At 40.0% G+C, this 16,851-nt stretch overlaps 1 protein-coding gene across 1 annotated transcript in view; it reads left to right on the top strand.

The window, feature by feature from the left end:
* The window catches only part of CEMIP2 (cell migration inducing hyaluronidase 2), a 371,877-nt gene that overhangs the window by 196,263 nt on the left and 158,763 nt on the right, over positions 1–16,851 (top strand). Inside the window, exons 7-10 of the mRNA XM_069228897.1 lie at positions 3,446–3,615; positions 6,304–6,513; positions 7,168–7,373; positions 10,019–10,088. Coding sequence (XP_069084998.1) covers positions 3,446–3,615; positions 6,304–6,513; positions 7,168–7,373; positions 10,019–10,088 — 656 coding nt within the window. The remainder of the gene's footprint in view (positions 1–3,445; positions 3,616–6,303; positions 6,514–7,167; positions 7,374–10,018; positions 10,089–16,851) is intronic.

The following is a 16,851-nucleotide window of genomic DNA, read 5'->3' as shown; positions in this document are numbered from 1 at the left end:
TGCAAAAAAAAATGTCACTGAGGCAAGCCTTCCCAGTCTCTGTCCTATAAATGGTCCATTTCCCAGTCATTAATGCAGAGAAAATCTAAGATTGTATGCAGAAGGCCCATATACTGCTTATATGTTCAAGGAGTATCTGCCCCAGCACACCCCAGAACTTTACACATGCAGCTCACCTGAGACCCCAATGAAACTCACCAACATCCAGTCCCCTTGACCCACATGCATCTGAATAACCCTCTTCCAACTTGATTCATTGCTCCCCCTGATCCAATACCTACTAAATGCTCTGTGCCCCACTCCCAAAGATAATGGTTCTGAACTGATATTCTTCTAGCTCCAGAACCAAGAACCCTGTATGTTTGTTAATTTGTGCTTTCCTAACCCAACTCTTTATGCAGAGGTCTCCATTGCTTCTCCAAGCTATGAGTGCATTGTATAAACCGTGCAAATAGTGTTTTCTGCATTGAAGGAATACAGACGACATGGGAGGTCTGTGATAAACTTCAGCACCTATCTTAAAGGTGACCTATGTCCTGCTCATCACTTTCTGAGAGTCATCTCAACAGGTAGACACATCTTAAAATAGCCCCTGCACTGCACCACCAGCGATCCATGCCGCACAGTGCTGGCGCCAGTCTCATCTTTCTGTGCACGTAGTTGCAGCCTCTGCAGCATGAACTTGCTTTGCACATACCTCGCAGCCATGCTTTGCCAGATGTTGCACATACTGGCCCTCTCATAGAGCACATCATTCTCTGACTCGCCAGTGTAGCTTTCACACTGGGAAGCAGAGTCACTATTATAGTGGATCACACATCCCTATTCTCAACTGGAAATTTCATGAAGGTGTTTGGATCCTGGTTTTACAGTTTTGATGGACCATGCATAGTTCAGAAAGCCCACACAGGAAGTACTACAATGGCCATCTTTAAATCCGCTTTTAACCGACATTGTCAGGGGAGGAGAGAGGTGACAGGGGGTAACGTCCTCATGCCCCAATAAAAAAAAACAAAAATAAAAAAAACACCACTGTCATGGACTACTGTTTTCCCGCCTACAAAGTTAAATTGACATCCAATAAGAAACTTACATTCCTCACACATGTAGTTGGACTAGTTAATTGGGTGACCAAATCAGATGACTAAATAGAAGGTTCAGTAATATTGTCATCTTGTCAGAGTTCCATCTCAAGACATTATAGCTCATCCATGCCGCTAGCTGACATGCGAATGGGAAAACAATTCTGCTTATCACAGAGGTTATCTGAGATGGAAACATTAACCTAAATATTGTAGACATAAAACGACATGTTGAAACCATAGTACCGGATCCGAACTGACAATGGGGAGAAATCTATTTTTAGGAGGCCGGAGACAGGGATGGGAGGCAGGATTGGATGGGAAATGAGATGGAGCTATGAGGCAGTTGCAAAAAAAAATTTTATGAAATAAAAAAAGTAAGGAATAATATAAGCAGAGGATGGGAGGCAGGGTGACTATAGGAGAGGGGGACAAAAGGTTTATGGCACAGCTGTAGTATGCAGCTGCTGGGCCCTACCAAGAAAAGAAAAAAGTTTATAAAAAATTTAAAGTGGAAGTTGGAGCCAACATCGGGGGGAGTGATGCACTCTTGTAGAGAGCCACAAACAAAATAAAGTAGCCTCCTTTGGTCATCAGTGGAAGGACAGAAGCCTGCCAAAAAAATAATGGTAAAGAAGCTATGCTTTAGCAACGGGAAAACACATGAATAGGGAGCATAGTCATCAGTTTTGGAATGAGCTAGACCAGAAAGCCATCCGGTCATGAGCGGAGTGCTGACCTAAAGCCCACTCTGTGTATTTTGTAATGTAGACAATAGGTCTTCACTCTAGGTCGACACCTAAAAGCAGTAATTTGGATGCTAGTGGGGATGCTTATTTGCTATACAACATTACTAGTAGCAGGAAGTGTGGCTCGTGGATTTGTTTACAATGAAGGGTTTACAAATAAATGAATAGTCAAAATCTAAAACTGAGAGTTTTGACAAAGCTGGAATAGTTTATTGAAGTGCTTTTATGGAATTTTGAAATGTTAGTAAGTCCTTGTTGAAGTGTGAAACTATAGGCAGTGTTTTAATTGATTCAAGCTTTATTCGGATTTTGCCTGATGTACAAAGATTGTTGAATGTGTAAACTTCAATTTCTGTACTAAGTACTCCTGGATTAAACTCATAAATTTCAGTAGTAAGCCAATAGTATACCTGGCTTACTTCCACTGAACTATAAGAGTAACAAACATCAAGATGATGGAAGGAATCTCTGAATTCGCTTGGGGACCACACTCCAGTACATCATGTTTCACACTCTGTACCACTCTAGACACAGATCCCCCATATGCAAATATGACGCGGATCCCGTGCTCACTATGCCACAGGACTCGAGCTGTATTTACTGACAAGGCCTAAGAGGGCTGAAATAGGTCACTTCCTGTCTGGAGTGGGAGTCCAGACCATGTCGGTCTAATTGAACTGTTTTTATTGGAGCAAGACTAAGACTGATTTGCATATGTCTGCTTTCTTTCTAATGTGACATAATGAGGGAAAAATGATGGACCTGTGTGTGGCCCTAGCAGTCGCCAATGCTGAGATTAATTCAAGCATTCTTTCATCAGAGCAAAACCTTTGTTATTCAAACTCCTTTAAGAATTGTGATTACACTGCACTTCACTGTCCATCATAGTGTCTTAATAAACAATCCCAAAGGGGTAAAATTTGAATAGAAGTGTTAGTACTTTTTACCAAACTACACCGACATTTGTAAAACCACTCTACATGTTTTAAATGTTTTGTATTTGGCAAACCAAATAGTTGTATATGTTTTAAAACTGAGATACAAGTATGGCAATTTCAAAACAAAGCATTCTGGTGGTGTTAACTCTCAAGTCACCCTTGGGATTTGAAGCAAGTGATTGAAACATGTTTGGAACCCTCCAAGCAAGCTTTGCAAATGTTGCTTTAGTGATTCAAAATTGTTTTTTTTTGTTAAAAAGAACCATCAAATGCTCCCGAATAAATGCAAACTGGAACCAAGCCTGGTATTTGGATTGTTGAATTAAATCACTTTGGACTAAAAGTAATATATCCTCGGTGTATTGTTTCTCGTGTGTGGCCACATATGGCCTTGCTTACAAGATGGCTGTAATAAGTCAGGATTGAACCTGTATAGGTTTTGGAAATGTTCCCAAGTCAAACGTAGTTTATAGAGATTTGCTTTGCAGTCATAAACTTTAATGAACCTTGCTCAATCTTGTTGCTTTCAGCGACAAAAAGTATGCAACATTGTGGTACATTGTTGCCCACTGTGCGCGAGAAAGAAATACATGTAAAATGTTGTTATATCCTCATGCCAAATGATGGTTAAGCTAACATGTTTTTAAGTATCTCATCTTGAATTTATCCCATATAGAAAAGCCTCAATTCCTTCACATAGGAGATATCACTGATGGAGTGGACATGAGAGCTGAAGTCGGAGATCTTACTAGGAACATCCTTATCCAAGGAGAGACTGAAACATCCTGCTACGGCAACAATCAGTGCCAGTTTTTCAACTTTGACACCTTTGGTGGACATATTAAGGTTTGAGCAAATTACATTTTACCCAATTTATATTAGGAACTCTAAAGTAGAGTTTCTCGGTTGTAGTGTCAAATTAACCCTGAAGCCGTAGGGAGATTGGTTTGCCTATATCACCACAACACAGATGGATCGATTGAACCAAGGTACACGTTGCACATTATTATACATGATTTATACAATATTCTTATTTTGATGTGGATTGTGTGGTTTTGTTTCTTATTTCCAAGCAGGAAAATACTTTTGGAAAATAATTAACTAGTATACTATGTTGTTTGTTTGCAGTAAAAAGAAAAGATATTGTGTAATTGGGTTGCTCAGCTGGAAAAGTTCCAGTGAAGACCTGTTTTGCTGCTTTAAGAAGCACGCTCTTTCTATAGACATGAGATTAATTAGCTGGAGGAAGGAAGAGAGGGCGAGTCTAGGCTACCTTTGTCTGTACTCCGCAATCTGTGAAATTGATGTAAAATCTGTGAATTGTGGGAGCAAATAATGGTTGTGACATTCTTTCTGTCAAATATGAGCGCAGAAAATACTGCTTTTTTGTGAAAGAAAAGCAAACATATATATATATATATATATATATATATATATACATACATATAAGTATGGATATTTATCATATATATCACATTAACAGACGAAATCAGAATATATATGTCCCCTTATGATGGAACGAGTAATTGTTGCACTGACAATTTTTGAACGATTTGCACTTTTGCATACATGCCAACGTTTTAGAGCAGGCAAGTGGGAGAATTAAAAAAAAAATAGTCTGGAGAATGTTTTCGCTGCTGACATATATTGAAGCAGAGGCAATGTTCCTGAATCGAGTTGGTTGGTTTGTATGGTAACAGACAATTAGCATTTCATTTTTTTCTAACTCTGTTTTTGTTTGTTCTATGTAAAGCTGCCAAAAATAAAATGTTGAGTCCTGTCAAATGCTCTAATCTCCTCTTCCAAGAATTAAGGACAAAGCGTTGACCTTTGATGTCGGTGGTAATTTCTGAGAGTGAGATTGGAGTGCGCGTGACAGGCATTAACATTTTAGTTTTTGGCAGTTTTACAAAACTCTGAATTGGGTTTCTGTATGCAGGAGTCGGGAGGCAGAAGACTAGCCTTGAAATCAGTAGTCTCATGCCTGAATCGGAGGGGTGGCATGTATGTTTTGTCTGTTTCTGTGGTCACATGTGATGTAACAAGTTGAGCTAAAATGGCAACTGGTAGCGACTTTTTTTGTTTTGATAAAGGCGTTATATGGAAACACAGCAATAAATTTAACTTGACAATCCTGCAGTCTCGTTTCTTTGTTAGAGTATCATTGCGCACATTTAGTATGAGACTAGGGCCCATAATCGCACCAGTGCTGATTAGTGTCAGTTTATATGGCTAGCATGAAGAATTTAGTTAAGTTTTACTAGCTTTGAAATGTAGAATAAGAGTTTGAGTGAAATGGCATTAAAAACTAGGGTGTTACAAGAATAATGTATTTACCTTCATGACTCCAATATCAGAGTTTTTCTGTACTGTTTTGTTTACTTGAAAAATAATAAAAAATATTTGAACTAAAAAGAAAACTAGGGTGTTAAGGCCTAGAAGCCAGCCAAAAATGCATCCCCAGTCCTAGAAGGGAAGTCCAAATGTGTGAACTACGAAGAAGTTAACAGATAAAATTCCAGTGCGATTTTAAACTTCCCCTATGAAGTGTTTAGTAAGCTTCAGGCCCTGGCTGCCGAGCACAGTTTAAGAAACTTCTTATTCTCAAAACTGTCACGAAAGGGGCTATTAGCTGTGCAGCCTGAGCAAAAGGCAAAGTAGGACCCTGCCGAATTAATCCCATTCAGTTTATCAGCTGAAGACCTGAATGGAAGATGTTGAACATTGAGGCATTGAATAGTGTCCCTGCACCTCCGTTAGTCCTTATTTGATCAATTTAATTCAGTAAATCTTGCCCCGAACGAGGGATTTGTTTTCTTAAAAAATGTTTTTATTTAAAAAAGGACCAAAGTTGTTATGTTTTGTCCTCAGCCAACATCTGGTCTCAAGAACAGTGGCTACATTGATGGTAGTCTGGGAACCGTTGTCTGGAGGGGGTGGGGTCAGAGAGAGACCTGTGGATTTTCTGTGACAGCCTCAGCTAACACTGGCCTCTCACAGTGGCATGGTTATTAAAAGGTATATTGCCATCATCAAGATTAAAGTGTATTTTATCCTAGTTGCTATTCTCATTCAAGGACAGCGCATTAACCAATGTAGTCTTGTTATGGATCTTTGTCATTGGTTATTCTCTGGATCTTGAGGCCAAACTTTTAACTTTGACATGTGAAGTTCAGGCCCAGCTGTTGAAAGCATAACTTAGCTGCCAATAAGCTGTCAATGACTTACCAAACAGATAAACAGAAAATGAAGAACAGGCACATTTTCAAGCAGGAAAATCAAGAGTAGAGAGTGGGAGATACCCAAGATCAAAAGAGTGGATGGATAACAGACTAGAATGGTTGATGGTATCATAAGAGCCAGGCATACCAAAAGCACATGTCCAATGAAGACTCAGTTGTACTTATTATAGGATGTTGAGTTTCATGTGATGTGTCATTGTCATGTGCTGTTTGTTAGTAAACCTCATTGTGTTAAATTATGCCAGTGTTGTTACGTATTTAATTAATCAATTAGTATTATAATACGTTGCAGATTTTAAAGAATTTTACATCAGCCCATCTGTCTAATGTGGAACTCAAGAACATGGGCCAGCAGATACTGGGACATTATCCTGTTCATTTCCACCTTTGTGGGGACGTCGATGAGAAGGGCGGGTACAGTACGAGGACATACGTGAAGGGGCTTGCAATTCACCACAGCTTCTCCAGATGCGTCACGGTTCATGCGACAAATGGGTTACTGGTAAGTTCCCGCAGTGAAAGGCCCGATTTCCCAGCACCTAGCTGACCATCTCCTTGCAGATACGTCAGCTCAGAGTCTGGTCCTTCGCGATCATGGAAGCTGCTTCAGTATCGGCTCAAGAAGATGTTTGTGGTACCTGTGAACTGCTGCTTCAACTCAGAAATATCTCACTGTTTGCATGTATGGCTCTTTGTATTTTGGTGAGTGCTGGCTAAATTGAGTTGATTGTTCTCTATAAAACATAACTGGATCAACAGTGTCTCATAAGCGTCCCTCAGATGGATTGTGCATTGTAAATATAGGAATAGAATTAAGTTATTTTAGTACATTTCATATTTAATGACTTTTGTATTCCAGTGACTGTACATTTGTAAGCACTGTATATGGCTCATTAAACACAATAGCCATAAAAAAGGGCTAAATGCAGTGCTAGAGTGTTATTGACCAGTGTAGAATAACAAATGCTGTCGATAAACGTGTGCGTGCTTTGTAGGCTGAAGATGCCCCCCATTAACCAAGAGATGGATAAATTCACCTCTACTGCCAGTCGCTGACCGAAGTGTTTACTTTGATCTAAAGTATTTGTGCATGCTCCTTTGTTAGAGGTTCTGCATGTGAATATCTGTTTATTATAACATTATACGTTTCCTGCAGATTCAAGATACTATTGGCTACGACACACTGGGCCATTGTTTCTTCATGGAGGATGGCATTGAACAGAGGAATACTCTGTTCCACAACCTCGGCCTTGTCACCAAACCAGGCACTCTTCTACCCACAGACCGCAATAGCTCCATGTGCACTGCCATGAGAGACAAGGTGTATGGAAATTATGTTCCGGTGCCAGCCACTGACTGCATGTGAGTATCTTGCAAGCGCTCAAACCTAAGCAAGGCAGTGCCAGGTGTGATGACTGCGAGGATTAAGCACGATTTCCTACTCTGTGTTTAGAGTGAAAGCGCAAGCTTCCTGCATGCACAAAGGAGCTATTTATACACAGTTTGTGGTGTGCAGTTTTTCTAATTTTCTAATTTCTGTTTATTAGGGAATTATAATATATGTGGGGAAAAAAATGACATTTGAAAAATTCTTGTGCGTATGGGCATGAAAGCTATTTAGACATGTTATCCATATTGCAAGCGTTGGACCCGAAATGTAATCATTATTATAAACAGTTAATATTTTATGATATTCCTGCACACTATGTGCTGCTTCAGGGCAAATCTATTGTCTTAAGACGTGTTTCAATTATTTGTTTGCTACTCTTTAATGGCTTGTTTCCTGAGCATAGCTGGAACAGAAGAACAACTGCATTAGTCTAGAAGACGTTACCCATTGATTGGAAAAACTCTGCTGGCTTGCCTTTGATTTTTGGACATTCTTATTTTTTGCCCAGTGGACCTGACCGTCTACGAGTCCACTGCTGATGCACCAGGACTTTTTAGCATTTGGTAGTAAAGTTTGGGATCAACCAGTTAGGGGTACCTTCCAAAGTATACCCCACAAATAGTTCAGGATGACTAGGCTCTCATTTGGTGGCAGCTGACCCATAGATCAGCGGCACAGCTGGTAAGAATACTACCTACCATCTAGCTGCGTATAACATGCAACCTTTCCCTGAAACTGGTGCTCTTATCTTCTCTAAAGCAAGTGTGGTGTGTGGAGTTACATTTCGGTTCAAGTTATATAGGACTAGGAAGCCTTGGGCAGGATAACTTGTAACCACAGAAGACACTGTTTGTTAGTCTGTACAAGATGACAGTTTCTTTGCAGATCATCTTAACAGTTTATGTGACAACTTGCAAGTCATTTGTTCCTTTGTCCCTGCCGCAAAACTGTAGCTGTCATGTGAACCTGTGCGAGAATACCCCTTAAGGCAGTTTTATTTTCTGTATATTGAAGTTACACCTTCTCATCGAGCTCAGTTATACAAACTGGCCAGAGCAGTTCTGATTAGCCCGACCTCCACCCTTTTGCGAAGAATACCAGTGGGGCAAAAAACAAAATAACTCTTATAAGTGGTGAAATGCAGCAAGTTTTGTATTTTGGCTATAGTGACTTCGCACCACTTCCCCAAAAAACGGACAGTACGCGGACGCCAGGTAATATTTATCTGGACATTGAGAGAAAACCATACCTCTCCACCACAGAAAGACACTTTACCAGGGAAAGAGCCCTACTTTTTTTTACTGTCTCTTACATGTATCCACGAGAAACTTGCAGCCCAGTGATGAAGAACCATTCAAAGAAGGGGATTGTTACCTGAATTTGAGGGGTCACAGACATGAATTTGTGAACTGTAAAGTGGTGAGCCTGCACCATCTCCAAATTGTCCAAATGCACCTGTAGAGTCTGTATGTGTCCACATTCAGTCCCAAGGTTGACACAGAGGCTTTTTGTCTTCTGCCCATGTTTCAGGATCGTGTGGTGTTGATAATTCTACATATACTGCTCTGGGGCAGTTGGACTTGGGACTCTAGTTGCTGTGCTGCAGATATTGGTGTTTAAAGTTATGGTTGGCACTGCACACTAAACTCCAGTTTCCAGTGCCAACTGGTAGAATCAGATACTCTTGTGCATGACCACTACCCAATGGGTGGTCAAGTCAAATGAAAATCTCTGCTGCACCTGGTTTATTTTGGGAAATTAGCCCCTGATCTGTGGTACTCTAGACTCACATCTTTGTGGTTGTTAGAACTACTCCAGCTCCTCGCCCTAAGCTAAAAGAAAGAAAACAGTTGAGCCATTAACTTGTTTCAACCTAGATCTGTGTCCCACTGGGTACATGGTGCCAGATTGCTGGTAGCTTTGCTAACTGGAGACATTGGAAAACTGGCCTAGGCACCATTAAACTTCAATATGGGTCTCGAATAGGACACCGGTTTTGGGTGATGTCTGATTCATTTAAGGGTTTTGCACCTTTTTGGACTGGAAAAGCTGCAGAATCTCAAACCCACTAAGTTGCACACCCCTACACGGAGGGCCTCTTAGAAACTGAGGCACAGGACTGACATTCCAAACCTAATTGGATGCTATTGCGTCTTCTTCTTTGGTGCCTCTTTCCCAGTTGGCTCGGTTTTCTTGAACAATCCTTAGAACAGTCTTTGAGCCACTCTTCCAGCTCTGACCCATGGGCTTGGCAACTCCAACTGATTGGACAGCTCGCCTATTTGAATAACATTTTCCTTGGGGTTCTGAGATATGTTTTTTGGTTTAGCTTCATCATAATGATGTTTTGACTTAAACTCCTCGTGGTTCTCTAAGTTTATAAATTTTAACTGCCCATTTTTACTTTCCTGTAAGTGAAGATCTATTGAGTGGTGGCAGAGGCATATTTGTAACAAGTGACAAAATTGTGCAGAGGTACACTTCTCATAGAGCAGCCATTTTGTGGCTGTGGATGTGCTAGTACTTCTCGTATAAGAGACGTTGACAGATATTTATCCTTCCGCCCAGTCCCAGAAGATACCATGCAAGCTAATAACCTGTTATGTTGTTGTTTTAGGGCAGTTTCAACGTTTTGGATCGCCAACCCCAACAATCACCTCATTAATAATGCAGCTGCAGGCTCACAGGTGAGAGGCTCTTTATTGTTTTGTTGGGGTGAACCTTACTGTGAGTCTGCTTCTGAGATTTCCTGATTAGTAGTCAGATGTTCCTTCTTTTATTTCTGGTTTGATGCGTATTTAATTCTCCTGGACACATCAGCTAAATACCTAATGATGCCTGGCTTCCAGTACACTTAGGGTAACCACATCTTTCCAGGTCATTACAGACATTGTTTTCAGTACTTATATGTGATCACCTAATTAATTCTGGGCATTGCAGACTTGCATTGCTGCTATTGTACTAATTATCACACCTGACAACAGTGATTTGCTGGTAATAATTTCAGGACTTTAGACCGTGCCCATAATGACCAGGCGCTAGATGGTCACCCAAAGTACAGCCATTATGTAAATCAGTTCTTGATTTCCATCATGCTGACAATATCAAATTGAGACTGCTGATTACATATGCAAATGTGTTCATGGGGATCACCTTCCATCGTCGTGCTGGCACGACACGTAGACTCAAGGCTTGATTTGATGGCTTATTAAATAATTTAACTAATAGCAAAGTGGCCATTAACCTCTCGTGTTCCTCGGCCTATTCCTTTTAAATTCCTAATAGCAATTTTGTGGAATGTTTGTGCAAGAAAATCTCTTTAGACTTTCTACACATATGCTGAGGGGGTTTGACTATTCTTGAAAAATATCACAATGCATCTTTACAGTGTCTACGTTTTAATCGCTGCAGAGGATTCTGAAACTCTGCCCTGCCTGATTCCATGTGAATAAAGCATTTAAATCTCACATTAAAATATTATAACTGAGCTTTCTCCTCTGATTTATATGCAGTGACCTGCTTCACATTTTCACTATTTTGAAAGCCTTTCACATATCATTCAGTTTTAGTCTGTGGTTACTCAGTGTGAACATGGAAGAGCAGTTTTTGACCCAGTGGTGTTACATTTTTACACTTCTGTGAGTTTCTTACTTTGGAGTAGTTGTGGCTGAAGTCACTTTACTTTGGCAGTAACTACATTAACAGAGGTGTCAAAAGTGTGGGTTAAAATATATGCTTCCTGTTCTCAAAGATGAAATGGAGGAATGTGTTGGCTCTGTCACATTACCATTACAGTCCATGAAGACAGTGAGACATTGAATGCCTTGGTTACGGTGCAAGAGGGTTTAGAGAAGGTAATGTATGCTGCAAGAGCCAAGATATCCGATCCTGGTATGATACCTCTTTTGAGTTGTACAGCTACATGGTGGAGGTACATCTACTATCATTTTTGCAGTCTTTGGTGTGCAACATAGTGCGATAGTACGTTTTTTTAAATAGGTCCTACATGTGCATTAGGCATAAAAGGGAACTGTATACTGACAAAGAATTCCTTAGTTGCCGAACAGCAATCGAACAATGCCAATATTGTGGCTTTAGATCAGCAAATCACACAACAAGCTTGAATATTCTGTTTGTGTGGAGTCCTCTTTCTCTTCAATTATGCAGTCAGTGCTGATGAGGAATTGGAGTTAAGGAGTTGTTTCTTTTAACAGGCTATTGTGATAAGCGATCAATATCAGTCTCCGTCTTTACGCTGTATAGAGGGATGAGGCATGGGTGTCCTGTGCCTCTGCTAATTTACTTGGACGATTAGGCTTCTGGCTATAGTAGTGTGTGATGTCCTTAATATTAAGGGACTTGATGTTTTTGAGAACTAAACTCACACATATGCAGATGAAGATATGATCTTCGTCAGCATATCCCTGACATTTCTAGGTCTCCTCTCTGTTGATCCTGACAACCAGCAGGAAGATACCAGGATGTATTAGTTAATTAAACATTTCTGACTATTGTTCTGACTCTCAAACCCTTTACCGCAGCATTAAAGCGTGCTGTTTCCAGGGTAGCAGGTGGTGGCTCATACTTAGATTTTGGCAACACCGATTTTCCGCTTTCATTCACACATAATTGATTTCACATAATGCAAAAAAGAGTGAATCCTACATCATCTTACTCTGAGTTACAAAATCATACTCCTCCCATAACCTTATAAAACATATACCATATGACCTATGTAGCTGGCAAATCAATGTTGAAACCTTTAACCACATAAATAGCAGTGCTCTAACAGTTATCTGCTGAGTGTCGTCCCCTTTCAATCAATCTTAGTGTGGTCAGACTGGAAATACACCTAATGTTAACACTTGTGTTTTCCAGTCCCTTTTTACACAGAGAAAGAAAACTGTGTTACTGCCTATGCTCAGAAGGTCTAAGGGGACAAATAGTAGAGGGTATTGACTAGCAGTCTGTTTAACTCTGCTAAGGTTGTATTCAGTGCTTAATGTGTAAATAAAAAGGTGCCGATGTTCAAAGCTCTCCTCTTAAACACGCGGCTGCTGCAATTAAAAGTGCGAGCACATATTACTGAGGCAGCGTAATCCTGAAGCCACCTCGGGCTTCTTCAGTCCATTTATAGCCACTACCTGCCCCTTCAGCTCACTCTGACAGGTTCCTGCTTTTCCCCTTCCTGACGCTTTTTCGTTTTTCTCTTCCTCCGTCTTTCCCACGTGTCTTTTGCTCGCAGCAAATGCTTGAGACAGAAAACTAAGCGCCGGCCCTCAGAAATAAGTGCCGGTGCTCAGCACCGGAAACAACAAGCACAAATTAAGCACAGGTTGTATTCATTCTTTCTCACATAAAGACACAACCAATAGCCAAGTCTGACCTATTCTAACCCTTTTCATACAACACGCTTGTCACATTTTCTACAGATGCCATTCATGGGGGAAATGCTGAGCCATTGTGAAGGTGTTCCGTGTACACTTAACTCCTAATCTTAGTCTAATGTTGTTTTTCAATGGAAGTTTAAATTCTGGGTATACAATACAGGTTGTAAAAACTGATACTCCTTGTAATTGTGATACATAGTTATTTTTATGAGGTAGATACATCGATCTAGTCTGCTATTTAATCTGTGGCCTGCTCACTATGGTCAATGGTTTGAGATAATGCCATATAAGGATTATTACTGAAGAAATAGAAATGAAACAGTAGAGACAGATATGGGGCATGAGAACTGATCCTAATCTCTGTTCCTCATATGGTAGGAGGTGTTGAGTGAGTCTTCTGCGGGCCTTGTGTAACCTGTATGGTTTTAGAAAACAACATCAAATAATTACTCGCTGTTTATGCTACGTCAGAAGCAGTGACTTTCACAAAAGGCCTAATGTTCTGAGTTCGATATTATTTGGAGGCTAACTACTGATTTTACAAGATCCCTGAATTCTGTATCTATGACTGCTTTGACCTTTTATGAATGTTCTGGTTTGCATGTGATAGAGGCATCTTCGGGACATCTGAGCTCTTGAAATATTCTGTTACCCTAACCCTAGAACGTGTTGTGTGTATGGCTGGAGTGAGCTGTCTTCTACATAATGATTTTTCTTGTAACAGTATGTTAAACTCTCAGTAAATTTGATGTTGACGGGTTGAAGGAAAACTCAACTCAATATTGTATCTCAAATAATCCCCATTTGACAATTGCATAATTTACTCTTTGAAACAAAACAAGAGAATAGCGAAATGAGGAACTATTTAAAATCCTTTAACTAGCAGCTGAACTGCAGTGCTATAATTTGTTGTATTAAAACACCACAGATGTGTCCCACTTCTTTTCAATAAGGTTAGAAACCTTACTAACTGTAAACCTGAAAAAAGTTCTAGTATAGACTTCGATTAGGACTCTGAGAGGCTCCTTTAGAAAGACTGGTATATGACTAGGTACTTTTGTAGTAACTCTGGCTTATGAATTTCAAGAGTAATCCAGGAATGCACCTGGCTGATTCTTGGCTCGCTGCTGGACTACAGGAGTAAGTCACAGCAAAATCTATGTGAATCAGGCCCTGTTAGTTCATTATGTCTGGAGTGTGGTCCCCGCAGTGTCCTGGATTTGATGAAACATTGCTAACATCTCTCTTTTTGAGCACCTTAACCTTTCATGGTCGGTGCTTCCTTTGCCTCCAGAATGAGTACAGAAATGTAGCCATACAAGGGATGCAGTTTGCTTTACTGGAGGTTGTTGGTCTCACTACCTTGGTTTTCTGCTCTGTCATGATCTTGTCTTTGGCATGAACAGGTGTCAAAGCCATCCAGTCTAGGTAGGGGGTATCCGCCGTCCTTTCATCAGAGTAAATATTGAATATTAATGTATGTGCATTTTATGGTGAGCATGAATGTCCAGCATAGTGAGTGGGTTATGTGAAAGATATGACCTATTTAGTGCATAATATATAGTGTATGATTCCTAGTGTTAAGTATGTTCAACTGTAACCGGTCAAACTGTTCTACTGTTTCAGAGAGTTTAAATCTAAACAAACTATTACGTCTATGGTTTTAACTTAAGTTTACAGTTTTGGCACTTCCTCGGTTTTTGGGGTTTACAGAAATCCTCATGAGTACACTGTCTATGACAATGTGACATTCTATGGATACATATAGTTTCTTGTATCCTAATCTCAGAGATTACTTGCAGGTAGACATTCTGCAGTTCTAAGGTTAGGGAAAAGGTGTACTTACATAATGTATCCCCAATATTTCCATGTGGTGAAATCCCATGCCCTAAGCTGTTTTAGAATATAGAATTAATTGTACATTTGTTTACCCAATAAGCATGCTTACTCCAATATTTTTATCATATATGTTCGTTTAGGGTTGGAAAATGTATTGGGGCTGTTTGTGTGTTTTCACTAAGTTCTGACTTTGTAGTTGACCTCAATATCACCAAAGTTGTCACCCCTTTCCCAAACACACCACCGAGACAAATCTTACCTCCTAGCAGAATTTCCTCAGTTGTTAGTTCCACGTACACACATAAATGTTTGCAGATCCTGATTCTTGCGGATGATGCTTATTGTGCACTACAGCCAAACTTGAAAGCACCTACGGCCTCTGACCCCAAATCTTTAAAGACTTATCTCTGAGATAGAGAAAATGTAAGTGTGAAAATATCATGCACATTGTAGTCTCACAATGTTTTAAAAAAAATCTTGGCTTCTCTGAAGAGGTTGGATGTGTTTAATAATTAAACACTTGGAAACTACAACGTCGTCCTAGAGAAAAAGTGAAACAAAATACAATATTGTCTTGCCGAAATCCCTTTTTCCTATAATTTATGCACAGCCATTTAAGAAACTAACTCTTTTTTAAAAGTAGTTCTATGGAGGCGTAGAGCGAGTATCTCTTTGCAGCTCGTGACTCCAAGTGCCATTGAAAGAGCTCTTATCTTGTAGGTCTGGCTACACAGCGTTACCTATACTCACCCCCTGTAGTCGTTGGTTTATTTGAATCTGCTCAATTTAGCTATTGGTTGAAGAATGTGTTTTTCGCGTTTTGGATCATGTCAGAAGAGTATTTCATTCTCACTTTGAGATATTTAGGTGTGTTAGTCTGTCTTTCTAAAGCAAGCTTATCACAATGCTTGTGCGGTGGGGCGAAGCATCCAGGCTTTGCAATGAAGGTGCATTTGTGCTCCTAAAACTGTTTTTATACTGCTGTTGATGCTGCCTCAACAGTGATTTTGCACCTAAATGTGAATTTACACCTAAAAGCTTTTCTCCTAAACGTACTCCAAAATGTTTTACCAAGGGTGCATTAAGGTTTAGCTTGACGGTGCAGCACTCTGCAGGCCTAGTGTTACCACCCTTTAAAATATACACCTCATGGGCTTTGGCTTCACCCAAGGGGAGTATTTCGCGCTAGCCTCATTCTAATAGCTCTTTGGTGATTCATTCAGCTTTCTATAGAGTACTGCATGAGAATGAAAGATGAGGATCTATTTTAGATTTAGCGTGTTTCATTCCACCTTGTTCATGCATTAGTATGGGTTGTCATTCAAATTATTCTTACACCCACTATAGCAAGTGGCATTAGGTCAGCCCACTTGTCACTGGATACTTTCACTGTGAGTGACAGCAGTCTGCTCTTTCACAAGTAGTAATCCACATACAAAGTGCTTCCCTCCAGTGACTGGTACTATGGCAATCTGTTTTCTTTTAACCAAAACAATATTTTATTTTTTAGCTCTTTCAGAAATACAGTTTAAAAAAAGTCTTGACAAAACTAGTATTGACAATCCTAAAATGCAGGCAGCCAACCCCAGTCCTTTTGGCTTTGCATGTGCTTGTGGAATTCACGTCACCGTTGTTGTCACAGCTGTGGATTCCAAATGTTGTGTACCCGAAAAAAAATAACTTGTCATCTGATGCTAGCAGACTTGGTGCACAGAAGATGCTTTTAAATATTGAAAAATGTTTTGCAATGCATATTTTGTTTGGTACAGACATAGGGTTGAATTTGCCACAAAAGTCTATGACCGTGTTAGCAATTACGGTCCAAAATATCAATTAAAATTACAAGCCAAACATATGGACTTTGCAAGTACTTGTTAATCTTAATGTCATTTTACGCCCAAATGTGATTTGGTACAATACTAAAATACTGCATACTTTGCACCAAGGATTATTTTGCATTTAAAAGCGATTTTACAGACAGCATAATTGTAAGCCCCTGTGAGACCCAGCATCCTTGGTATGGTCTCCCCTAACTTTTTACCTCTGCTTCCCAGGTTGTTGCTGTGTGCTGGACTTTGTTGTTGCTGTTTTTGTTACTCTGGACAATTTACCACTGCTGACCAGTGCTAAAGTCCAAGTGCTCTCTATGTGAAATTGTATGTGTAATTGGCTTTTCCATAATTGGCATTTTTGATTTGCCCTATGTGTTTGGGACTCACTT

This window comes from Pleurodeles waltl, chromosome 1_1 (assembly GCF_031143425.1).
Source record: "Pleurodeles waltl isolate 20211129_DDA chromosome 1_1, aPleWal1.hap1.20221129, whole genome shotgun sequence".
NCBI classification, from domain to species: domain Eukaryota; kingdom Metazoa; phylum Chordata; class Amphibia; order Caudata; family Salamandridae; genus Pleurodeles; species Pleurodeles waltl.
This window is presented reverse-complemented; position numbering and strand designations above follow the sequence as displayed.